Source organism: Pan troglodytes, chromosome 19, assembly GCF_028858775.2.
Source record: "Pan troglodytes isolate AG18354 chromosome 19, NHGRI_mPanTro3-v2.0_pri, whole genome shotgun sequence".
Classification (NCBI taxonomy): domain Eukaryota; kingdom Metazoa; phylum Chordata; class Mammalia; order Primates; family Hominidae; genus Pan; species Pan troglodytes.
Genome location: NC_072417.2, coordinates 77031588 through 77043318, shown reverse-complemented (window position 1 = coordinate 77043318; position 11731 = coordinate 77031588). Strand labels below are relative to the sequence as shown.

Sequence of the window (11731 nt, the reverse complement as noted above, 5' to 3'; positions counted from 1 at the left end):
TCCTTCTCCGCGTTCAGGTTGGCCACCATGGCCTGCTGCCAGGGGGCACCCACCTGCCCCTTAAAGAGAGGACAAGTTGGGTGGTATCTCTGGCTGACACTCTGTGCACAACCCTCACAACGCTGGTGACCGTGGGAAGGGAAAGATGACAAGTCAGGGGGCATGATCCCAGCATGTGTGGGAGGAGCTTCTAAATTATCCATTAGCACAAGCCCGTCAGTGGCCCCATGCATAAATGTACACAGAAACAGGTGGGGTCAAGCAGGGAGAGAGAACTGGCCAGGGTATAAAAAGGGCCCACAAGAGACCAGCTCCAGCATCCCAAGGCCTAACTCCCGGAGCCACTCAGTGTTCTGTGGACAGCTCACCTAGCCGCAATGGCTGCAGGTAAGCGCCCCTAAAATCCCTTTGGGCACAACGTGTCCTGAGGGGAGAGGCGGCGCCCTGTAGATGGGACGGGGGCACTAACCCTCAGGTTTGGGGCTTATGAATGTGAATATCGCCATCTAAGGCCAGATATTTGGCCAATCTCTGAATGTTCCTCGTCCCTGGAGGGATGGAGAGGGAGACAAAAACAAACAGCTCCTGGAGCAGGGAGAGCGCTGGCCTCTTGCTCTGTAGCTCCCTTCCTGCCATCCGGTTTCTCCCCAGGCTCCCGGACATCCCTGCTCCTGGCTTTTGCCCTGCTCTGCCTGCCCTGGCTTCAAGAGGCTGGTGCCGTCCAAACCGTTCCGTTATCCAGGCTTTTTGACCACGCTATGCTCCAAGCCCATCGCGCGCACCAGCTGGCCATTGACACCTACCAGGAGTTTGTAAGCTCTTGGGGAATGGGTGGGGGTCAGGGGTGGCAAGAAGGGGTGACTTTCCCCCACTGGGGAAGTAATGGGAGGAGACTAAGGAGCTCAGGGTTGTTTTCTGAAGCGAAAATGCAGGCAGATGAGCATAGGCTGAGCCAGATTCCCAGAAAAGTAACAATGGGAGCTGGTTTCCAGCATAGAAAGCTGCGGTCCTTCTTGGTGGGGGGTTCTTCTCCTAGGAAGAAGCCTATATCCCAAAGGACCAGAAGTATTCATTCCTGCATGACTCCCAGACCTCCTTCTGCTTCTCAGACTCTATTCCGACACCCTCCAACATGGAGGAAACGCAGCAGAAATCTGTGAGTGGATGCCGTCTCCCCTAGGCGGGGATGGGGGAGACCTGTGGTCAGAGCCCGCGGGCAGCACAGCCACTGCCGGTCCTTCCCCTGCAGAATCTAGAGCTGCTCCGCATCTCCCTGCTGCTCATCGAGTCGTGGCTGGAGCCCGTGCGGTTCCTCAGGAGTATGTTCGCCAACAACCTGGTGTATGACACCTCGGACAGCGATGACTATCACCTCCTAAAGGACCTAGAGGAAGGCATTCAAATGCTGATGGGGGTGAGGGTGGCACCGGGGTTCCCCGATCCTGGAACCCCACTGGCTTCGAGGGCTGGGGGAGAGAAACACTGCTGCCCTCTTTGTAGCAGTAAGGCGCCTACCCAAGAGAACTCACCTTATTCTTCATTTCTCCTGGTGAATCCTCTAGGCCTTTTTCTACACCCTGAAAGGGAGGGAGGAAAATGGATAAATGAGAGAGGGAGGGAACAGTGCCCAAGCGCTTGGCCTCTCCTTCTCTTCCTTCACTTTGCAGAGGCTGGAAGACGGCAGCCGCCGGACTGGGCAGATCCTCAAGCAGACCTACAGCAAGTTTGACACAAACTCGCACAACCATGACGCACTGCTCAAGAACTACGGGCTGCTCCACTGCTTCAGGAAGGACATGGACAAGGTCGAGACATTCCTGCGCATGGTGCAGTGCCGCTCTGTGGAGGGCAGCTGTGGCTTCTAGGTGCCCGCGTGGCATCCTGTGACCCCTCCCCAGTGCCTCTCCTGGCCCCGGAAGGTGCCACTCCAGTGCCCACCAGCCTTGTCCTAATAAAATTAAGTTGTATCATTTTGTCTGACTAGGTGTCATTCTATAATATTATGGGGTGGAAGGTGGTGGTATGGAGCAAGGGGTAGGTGGAAAGAAGACCTGGAGGGCCTTCAGGGTCTATTGGGAACTAGGCCACTGAAATATAAGAGGTTTGGCTGTTCCTGGGCCAGAAAAAGGCTGACACATCACTGCTGTCTATTACTCACTAAGGCCATTCCACCAGCTCAGTGGTCCCAGCTTGCTGGTCACAGCTCATTGGTCATCTCAGAGATGACTTGAAGGCATTTCTTCCTCCCCCACCATCACGAGCAACACCAAACCTAGACCCCCAGGAGTGGGAAGAAATGAAAACAAGATGGGCTATTAAGTGCAGAGGCAAAAACTCCCCAACAGGTGAGGAAACAATGGCATAGAATTACTTGTGTTCAGAAGAATTTTAAGATGAATATTCCTTAAGCCCAACTACTCTAGGGAAATGAGAACAATGCAAAAATGAGTTTGAGACATATGGAACCAGAGCATTTGGAATCTGAATTAGGGCAAGGGAAGTGGAAGAGAGATTTTATTTGCGGTTGCAAATGCAGTGCCAACAAGTTCCAGGTAGATAACAATGTAAGCAATGAGGGCTGGATGGGAGGGGATAAATCCCAGATGACACTCGCTTCCCTTCAGGGGATGCAACACAGAGGGGTGGGAACCAGCACAATCTGCAGAACTCAAGCCCCTACTGAGGTGGGACCCAGCCAGCCTGTCACCATCAGGACTGCAGGGACATGGCTTCCAGACCTTCTGATTCTTTGAGACAGCCAGGACATCCAGACTGTTACGGGAAATCTAATATTTAAATAATGGCAACACATACTGAAAATCTCTTAAGGGCAAAAATTAACCCAAACACACATGGTCTCCAAGCTGTCTCTGAGCAATTTTGTTCTAAGAGATGTTGACTGGGGTAACCTGGTGTAAGGGAAAGAATCAGAAAGATTTGGGCTGTATGCAATTTAGTGTCGCTGAATAAATTACTTGACCAAGCTGAGATAATAATATATTGCTTTACAAGGATTATGTGAGGATTAAATGCAATGGTATTTTTGACATATTATAGTACTGAAGAAATTGTAGTTATTTCTGCATTGAATTTTTGGATGTTTTATAATAATAATAAACATCTGAGATGTTTATTATTTCCAAATAAGCACTAAGGAGAGGTGGTTAGTTAAGAGTTTACTCTCCCAAGAACCTTGGCTAAGTGACTGGTGACCTAAATCGATACTAAGATGCTTACGGGAACTCTAGTATCCAAAAATGATTTCATGAAATCAGGAATTATTTTACAATGCCAATAATCAACCCCCTAATTAATCTTCTTTAGAAGTTCTGATTCTTATGTGCCATAATGAATTTTTTTGATAACGAGACCCACTTGTGTTCATTTTTGGCTATTTTACAGTTAATAAATCAGTCCTTGGGAAGTGGTTGAAAGCTGAACTAATCAGAACTCTAGAGCTGCTGCATTTCTCAGCTCAGAAGACATTCCTGCATCTTACGTTGTTCTTCTACTATTGGAATTTAAAATTACGGCATTTTGGAGTTAGAAGGGCCTCATAAGTCAGTCTAGTTTCTTCTACTTCGGGAATCTTATCCTACGGCGTGCATTACAGTCAGTATTCCAATTACGAGTGTGTAGCACTAGAACCAAGGGAATCCCTTTCACAAGGCTCTTCATTCTAATAAACCACTCTCATTGCAGAAAACTATTTCTTGCACAAAGCTGGAATCAATATTCCTGCAATGTCCTTCATTTGGCCTTAAAATTATTTACAAATCTCAGTCTTTAGAAGTCGATGGAATGAGCACAATTATAATTATCTCTCGGCTTGCGTGTTTTAAAAGGAAATGTGAGCCATCTTAATAAGTATTTGTTGAATGCACGTGACAGTGGAATGACAATGTCCAGCGCCTACTTGGGTGGCTAAGAGGGTTCTAAAGTGGGGTGGTCATAACATGTAACTGAACTGCAGGGGGAGCCACACGCCAGAGACTGTCCACCCAGCTCCCCTCGGGTATAGGAGAATCCACTCAACCACTGCTGGTTGAGAATTAGAAAGATACTACCTGACTTTGCACATTTTAGAATATAAAAAGACCTTAAAGACCATCTGCTTTAAACTCTTTGATTTACCCACTGTTAGTCTACCTTTCAGCTCATCAACTTGGTGTGGACAGCAATTTCCGCTGCAAATTTGAGATGCCTAGGGTGTTTTCTAAACGATGCATTCGTGAGCCCTCACTCCCTGAGATTCTGATATAATTAGCCTGGAATGTGGTCCAGGCAAGAGTAGTTTGAAAACTTTCCCAGGTGATTCTAACATGTAAACAAGGTTGAGAACCACTGTATTAGGGACCGCAAAGATGAGACCCATGTGTTCACAGCTGTTGTATTGGTGGAACAGGGAAAACGGAGAAAAAGGAGACGAGAGGCCTGGGCCAGTTGTGGTGCCACCTGCTCCTAATTCCAACCAGTCATCTAAAAAGTGTTTATCGTGAGCCAGTCACAGAAAGACAAATACTCTCTGATTCCAGTCATATGAGGTACTCAGAGCTGTCAAATTCATAGAGACAAAAAGTAGGATGGTGGCCGCCAGTGGCTGTGGGGAGGGATGGAATAGGGAGCTATTTAACAAGCACAGGGTTTCAGCTGTGCAAGATGAAAAGGGTTCTGGAGATGGATGGTGGTGAGGGTTGCATGACGATGTCAATGTACTTGACGTGACCGAACTGTACATGTAAAATGGTTAAGATGGAAACGTTTATATCTTCTCACAACTAAAAATTGTTAATAGTTTCTTTTGTTTTTGTTTTTGTTTTTGAGACAGAGGCTGGAGTGCAGTGGTGGGATCTTGGCTCACTGCAACCTCCGCCTCCTCCCGGGTTCAAGTGATTCTCATGCCTCAGCCTCCTGAGTAGCTGGGATTATAAGTGTGCACCACCACACAGGGCAGATTTTTGTATTTTTGGTAAAGACAGGGTTTCGCCATGTTGGCCAGGCTGGTCTCAAACTCCTGGCCTCAGGTGATCCACCCTCCTTGGCCTCCCAAAGTGATAGGATTACAGGTGGGAGCCACCAGGCCTGGCCCTTAATGGTATTTTCTAATGAAAACTCTTCCTGAAGATAAGATTAGGGAGACTCGCACAGGGAAGAGTTCAGCAGGCAGAGCTCCAGTCATCCTTGACCCCTGGCATAATGTTTTACTGACTCTGTCATTTTTTTGAATTTACCCTAACCTAAAATGACCACTTCTGAATTTCTTCCATGAGCATTGTTGAAATACACATGGTGGGTTTTGTCCCTTTATACACAGTTGAGAGCAGAACTGACCCCTTCCCTTTTCTTCTGAATTACACGGTCTGGGCTTCTAAGCCAAGACAAACTGACACTTTGCCAGGCTGCTTCTTTAATTCAGAAGGCCCTGAAGTGCTGAGGCACACAATGAGCACCGCTGGGATTAGGGTTACCAACTCGTCCTGGTTTGCAGGAGACTTTCTCAATGTCAACACTGAAAGTCCCACGTTCCTTCCAGGAATCCCTCAGCTCAATGCAAACTCAGCTCACAGGACTGGTCACCCTATTAGTAGTCCTAAATCTTAGGGCACCAAACTGGGGGGGGAAGTAGGGGAAGGAGCAAGAAAAAGACTACAAAAATCGGAAAGCTTTGCACGGTGTATATGACTTTTGATGGCCCTCGTGGTTACCATGGATTTCTGATTCTTGCTTTGAGTTTACTGTGATTATAATGATGTGCTTAATTACCACTAGAATTATCAGTGTAATAATAAAAACCAACAAATGTGAACACATGTCTCCAGCACCATGCTAGTTTATTACAAGTATTGTGTCATTTCTTTCTAACTATAATTCTCTAAGGTAAATACTATTATTAATCCTATGGTAAGAAGTCCCACTAACGATGTAACTTATGCTTTCTCAGGTCTAGAGAGAAAGACACCAGAATGTCACCCTGACCATCCTTGAGAGCATAAACGGCCAGGCACTGTGGCTCATGCCAGTAATCTCAGCACTTTGGAGGGCTGAGGCGGGAGGAGGCCACAAGTTCGAGACAAGCCTGGCCAACATGGTGGCACCCCGTCTCTGACTAAAAAATACAAAAATTACCAGGTGTGGTGGTGCACACCTGTATTCCCAGCTACGAAGGCATGAGAATCGCTTGAGCCCGGGAGGCAGTGTTGCACTGAGCCCATCATGCCACTGCACTCCAGCTGGGTGGCTGAGGAAGATTCTCTCTCAAAAATAATAAAAAAGAAGATAAAATTTTGGAGTATTAAAGGCCACTCTTCCTCTGGAGATAATCAAGGTAGCTGCAATTTAAGTGTGAGCTGGTTGCTTTAATGTTCAGAAAGAATATGATCAAAACCATTTAGAGGGTGGGGCCTCCTCCTATAGACAATGAAGGCAACTACCCTTAGAAGCTCTATTATACTGGAGAAGAGATATGAGATCCTTCTTGTTTTAAGAATCAATGAAGCCAGGTGTGGTGACTCACTCCTGTAATCCCAGCTCTTTCGGAGGCCTAGGTGGGCAGATCACCTGAGGTCAGGAGTTTGAGACCAGCCTGGCCAACATGACGAAATCCTGTCTCTACTAATAACACAAAAATTAGCCAGGTGTGGTGGCGCACACCTGTAATCCCAGCTACTCCAGAGGCTGAGGTAGGAAAATTGCTTGAAGCCAGGAGGCAGAAGTTGCAGTGAGCCGAGGTCGTGCCACTGCATTCCAGCTTGGGAGACAGACCGAGACTCTGTCTCCAAAAAAAAAAAAAAAAGAATCAATGAGAAAGGGCTGCCTGATCTCTGGTTGTGTGGATCCTTCGGGAAGGAAAGTGAATAGAGGTTCAAAGTCTACAAGGGAAACAGCCCAGCCTACTCTGAAGAGCTTTGCGGGACGGCTCATCCAAACTACTGAGCTCTAAGAACTGGAAGGCTGGAAACCCCAGCAAGAGGACACCCGCTGCTGGACCAGGCCCCGAAGAAGCAGATCATCCTCCCTCAGAGATCCACAGCAGGTGGGAACCCAGATCTGCAGACCCGCTTGGTTTGAGGGTACTGTGTGGGACCATCTGTCAACACTGACACCCTGTGGCAGTGAGAAGCAAAGGCAGCAGCCGGCTGAGCCTCCAGGATCTCCCTGCTGGAACTAGAAAGTCCAAGTGGCCCCCTTCTTCCTCCCTTTTTGGTTTTGTTTGCTTTTGTTTTTGTTTTCTTCAAGATGGGGTCTCGCTTTGTTGCCCAGGCTGGAGTGCAATGGCACGATCTCGGATCACTGCAGCTTCTGCCTCCCACAGTCAAGCGATTCTCCTGCCTCAGCCTCCCCAGTAGCTGGGATTACAGGTGCACACCACCATGCCTGGCTCATTTTTCCCTTCCTTGTTGGATTCGCTGTGCTTCAAGGCACTGAGGCCATGAGGCAGGGTTTGCAGATACAGGATATCTACAGCCCTGATGCGACTGATCCTGACACCAAAATGGCTGTGGATCCCTGCTTCGGGCAGCTCTATACTCCCGTCTCTTAAACCTGCTTCTTAACTTACTTCCCCAAATGCTCAATTCAGGGAAGGTGGATGATTTATATTAGACTCACATGATGAAGGAGCAGTAGCTCCACCTAGTGGAAACATTGAGGTTGAAAAGGTCATGTTCCGGGATGATGCTATTTTACAAAGTCAAGATATTTCGTGTCCCTCCAGGAAGCCTTCCTTGATCCGAGTTATGCTTTCTCTTAACAATCTGTTTTCCCAGTCATAGGAGTTCATGCTCAAATGTAATCTCCTACTTGTTTGTCTTGCTTTCCTAATAAATTTGTGGAAGCCAGTAACAATGTTTTGTTCACCACTGTATCCCCACTGCCTTGTATGTGGTGAAACCAAAGGGTTACTTTTACACTTAATCTATAGCACCAGACTCAGGGGAGGTCTGGGAAGAATGGGAAAACGTTTTCCCTCTGCTGTCTGATGCCATGGTTTTTTCTAGCTGGTATCTGCAATTTGGAATGCTATGGACCTCTCTCTCTCTGGAAGTCTGAACTTTAGCTTTTGTTTTTGCTTGTGTTTCCTTTGTTTTGCTTTTGAGACAGGGTCTGGCTATGTCACCCAGGCTGGAGTGCAGTGCATGATCTCAACTCGCTGCAACCCTCCACCTCCCGCACCCAAGTGATCCTCCCACCTCAGACTCTCAAGTAGCTGGGACTACAGGCACGTGCCACTATACCTGGCTAAGTTTTGTGTTTTTTGTAGAAATGGGGTTTGCCATGTTGCCCAGGCTATTCGCAAACTCTGGGGCTCAAGTGATTCACCCGCCTCAGCCTCCCAAAGTGCTGGGATTACACGCTGAGCCACCGCCCCGGCCTGAATTTCAGTTTTGAAAGCAGTTTAAATAGGCTGCCACCCTGAGCTAATGCACCCCCTGCCCTGGGCTGGTTGTTTATGCTATCAACACGGTATTTTTTCCTTAGAAATTGTACTTAAAGTTATAAAATGCAGCCGGGAGCGGTGGCTCATACCTGTAATCCCAGCACTTTAGAAGGCCGAAGTGGGTGGATCACGAGATCAGGACTTCAAGACCAGCCTGGCCAAGATGGTGAAACCCTGTCTCTACTAAAAATACAAAAAATTAGCTGGGCATGGTGATGAGCACCTGTAATCCCAGCTACTTGGGAGGCTGAGGCAGAGAATTCCTTGAACCCAGGAGGTAGAGGTGGAAGTGAGCCAAAATCACGCCATTGCACTCCAGCCTGGGCAATAGAGCGAGACTGCATCTGAAAAAAAAAAAAGTGATAAAATGCAACCATTTGACATAACACGAGCTTTCAGCAATGACACAGAAGGGAAGGGTAATGCATTTGGACATCATAAAACCACTTTTATTTTTACCATAGCAACATTCCAGTGAACATTTCTTGACTGATTTGGGAGAAAAGATCTGGTTTTATGATTCCTCACGCCTTCTCCGAGGGTTAATATACTTTTTCCCAAGGACAGGGAAGGAGGCTGAACCATAAAATGATATGAACATTTTCACAAGAGGATTCCTCTTGAAGCTTCAAGGAAATTGTTTACAGTCAGAAGAAAATATGCACTTCTTGATGAAAACGGAGAGTAAACATTGCAACTCTAACCTAGACACCTATATGGGTTAAAAAAAAGAAAACTGGCAAATGCGAACTCACAGTTGATCACTCTATGAAAAGGAATTCAGAGATGTTTGGAGCTCTTAACCTAAGAGGCCAATTTCATGGAAGAACTCTACCTTCTACTTCAGAGACAGAACACTGGGCTAGATACGATGCTTGTCTGGCCCGATGTGGAATTTCTTACCATCTGTATACTCCCCCAAGACCCACAACAGATGGTTACTGAGTTGCAGCTTGCCACTGATCCTTAATGATGTCAACAAGCTCAGCTCTGGGAGCTGGCACTCCAGAAGCCCAGGTCAGGGGAGCAAGGGAAAGTGGAGATGGGAACAGAGCTCTGATTCCTAGCCCCATATTTGATACTTACTCCCTTCAAAGTCCTGTCCATGGACTACAAATTTAGCTCCCAGTTAGTAATCAAAAACCCATGAAATATGAGTTGTATTTCTAAGATATGCCTGACTTTAGTATGATGTTTAAGAGAAAAGGGCAGTGAGAACCATGAAGAAACGGCAAGATCTTTTCTTTTTTTTTTGGATCTAAGAGTGGATTGATGATGCACCTGGCAAGGAGCAAGAGGCCTTCTTACAAATCAAACATTGAGACTGAGATTCCTAATGACTAGAGTGAGCAAGAGAAAGGTGGCTGGGCGCGGTGGCTCACACCTGTAATCCCAGCATTTTGGGAGGCCAAGGTGGGCAGATCACTTGAGGTCAGGAGTTTGAGACCAGCCTGGCCAACATGGTGAAACCCCATCTCTACGAAAAATACAAAAATTAGACAGGCATGGTGCTATGCACCTGTAATCCCAGCTACTGGGGAGGCTGAGGCAGGAGAATCGCCTGAATCCAGGAGGCTGAAGTTGCAGTGAGCCGAGATCGCATCATCGCACTCCAGCCTAGGCGACAAGAGCAAGACTCCATCTCAAAAAAAAAAAGAGAGAGAGAGAGAAAGGTGAGCTTGTGGACATATTGGACACACAGGACATGGGGCATGGGGGCCTGAAACACCGTTTTACAGGACAGATGTACACAAAGGGGAATGCAGCCTGCCATTGTGTTTCTTCCTTTCTCCTCTATCCCTTCTCCCATCCCTGGGAAACCACAGTAGCACAACTCTCATTCAATCAAATAGCTGTCAATTATATGAGTTGCACTTTTCTCTTCCTGAACAGCAAACTGGCTTTCCTCCTCTTTGTCCTCCTCTGTCTGCCTGTAGAGCAATTTCTTCCTGTCTACTTTGCAGGGCCAATAGCTCAAATACAGTGCTATGGTGATGACACCCACTCCAAGGGCAACGGTAATAATGACAAAGAGGGTAGAGCTGATTCCTTCATCCAGTCTTGCCCAAGCGCAGAAGATAGAGTTAGGAAAGTCTGAGAGTACAAAGATCCCCCACCCCAGCCCACCAGGCCCACTTCTGAGTCTCTTTCTTCCCAACCTAATTGAATCTTTCTTATTTTCATGCTTGGATAAGAATCCCAAACCCCTGAGGGGTTTCCATCCTGGGCCTGGCAGCAGGGCAGCAAAGGTTACCTTGAACAATGACAGCAATGTCTTTGCTGACAGAGCCCAGCTGGTTAGTGGCTGTGTAGCAGTAGGTTCCAGTGTGGTTCTGGGTTGCCTTCTGTGGCACTTCAAGGTCAAAGACCACCCCATTCCAGGTACACACCAAGGCTGGAGCTGGGTTTCCCTTTGGGACGCAGGCAAGCGTGTGCTCCATCCCTTCCAGCCAGGTCTGTTGGGCAGAGCAACTGGATTCCTCTAACCATGGCTTGTCTGCAAAAACAGTTTCCCAAGGAGCTGAGTTCAGTGCACCACACTTCCTCCCTACCTTCATCCCCTGCTCCCTCTCCTCCCCTCACCCAAATGCTGTCCCCTCCACCCAACAGCTTTCCTTCCCAAGGGAGCACTAGCAACTCCCTGCTTTGAGCCAACTCTTCTTTCCCACTTTCCGTATGGGCAGGGAGTCCCAGATGAAACCTAGGGTGTTCTTATGGATTTGGACTAAATGATAACGCTGCTCTGTCCATGGTGGCCCTGGGGCCCCTGCTTCCCATGTTTGTTTCTCGGTGGGTAAGGAGCTAGGTAACGGTGAACTCAGAGATGAGGATTTTTCTACTTTTCTTTTTGGGTTTTTTGTTGTTTTGTTTGTTTCTTTGTTTGTTTGTTTGCTTGTTTTTGAGACAAAGTCAGTCTCACTTCTTCGCTCTGGCTGGAGTGCAGTAGTGTGATCTCGACTCATGACAACCTCTGCCTCCCGGGTTCAAGCAATTCTCGTGCCTCAGCCGCTCCAGTAACTAGGATTATCGGCAAATGCCACCACCCCCGCTAATTTTTCTATTTTTAGTAGAGAGCAGTTTCACCATGTTGGCCACGCTGGTCTCAAACTTCTGACTTCAGGTGATCCACATGTCTCAGCCTCCCAAAGTGTTGGGATTACATGCATGAGCCACCACGCCGGCCTATCCTGAGCCTTTTGAAGCTGACGCCAGAGGTGCAAAGCGCAGCCTCTCCCCATTGGCCATGTGGAGGCTCTTGTTGGGTAGTCTCTCAGCCTGCAGCAGCCAGGGATC

At 47.7% G+C, this 11731-nt stretch overlaps 1 protein-coding gene across 2 annotated transcripts; it reads left to right on the top strand.

Moving 5' to 3' along the window:
• Positions 1-299: 299 nt before the first annotated feature.
• On the top strand, positions 300-1865 carry PL-B (placental lactogen PL-B). 2 transcript variants are annotated; one of them, NM_001008999.1, is given in 5 exon segments: positions 378-387; positions 652-812; positions 1037-1156; positions 1250-1414; positions 1668-1865. In NM_001008999.1, coding segments are annotated over 5 exon segments (654 nt in total).
• Positions 1866-11731: the final 9866 nt, after the last annotated feature.

Coding starts and splice junctions, on each gene's coding strand:
- PL-B (XM_016932739.4), top strand. Junction 813..1,036: donor TTGACACCTACCAGGAGTTT/GTAAGCTCTTGG, acceptor TTCTTCTCCTAG/GAAGAAGCCTATATCCCAAA. Junction 1,157..1,249: donor AGGAAACGCAGCAGAAATCT/GTGAGTGGATGC, acceptor CTTCCCCTGCAG/AATCTAGAGCTGCTCCGCAT.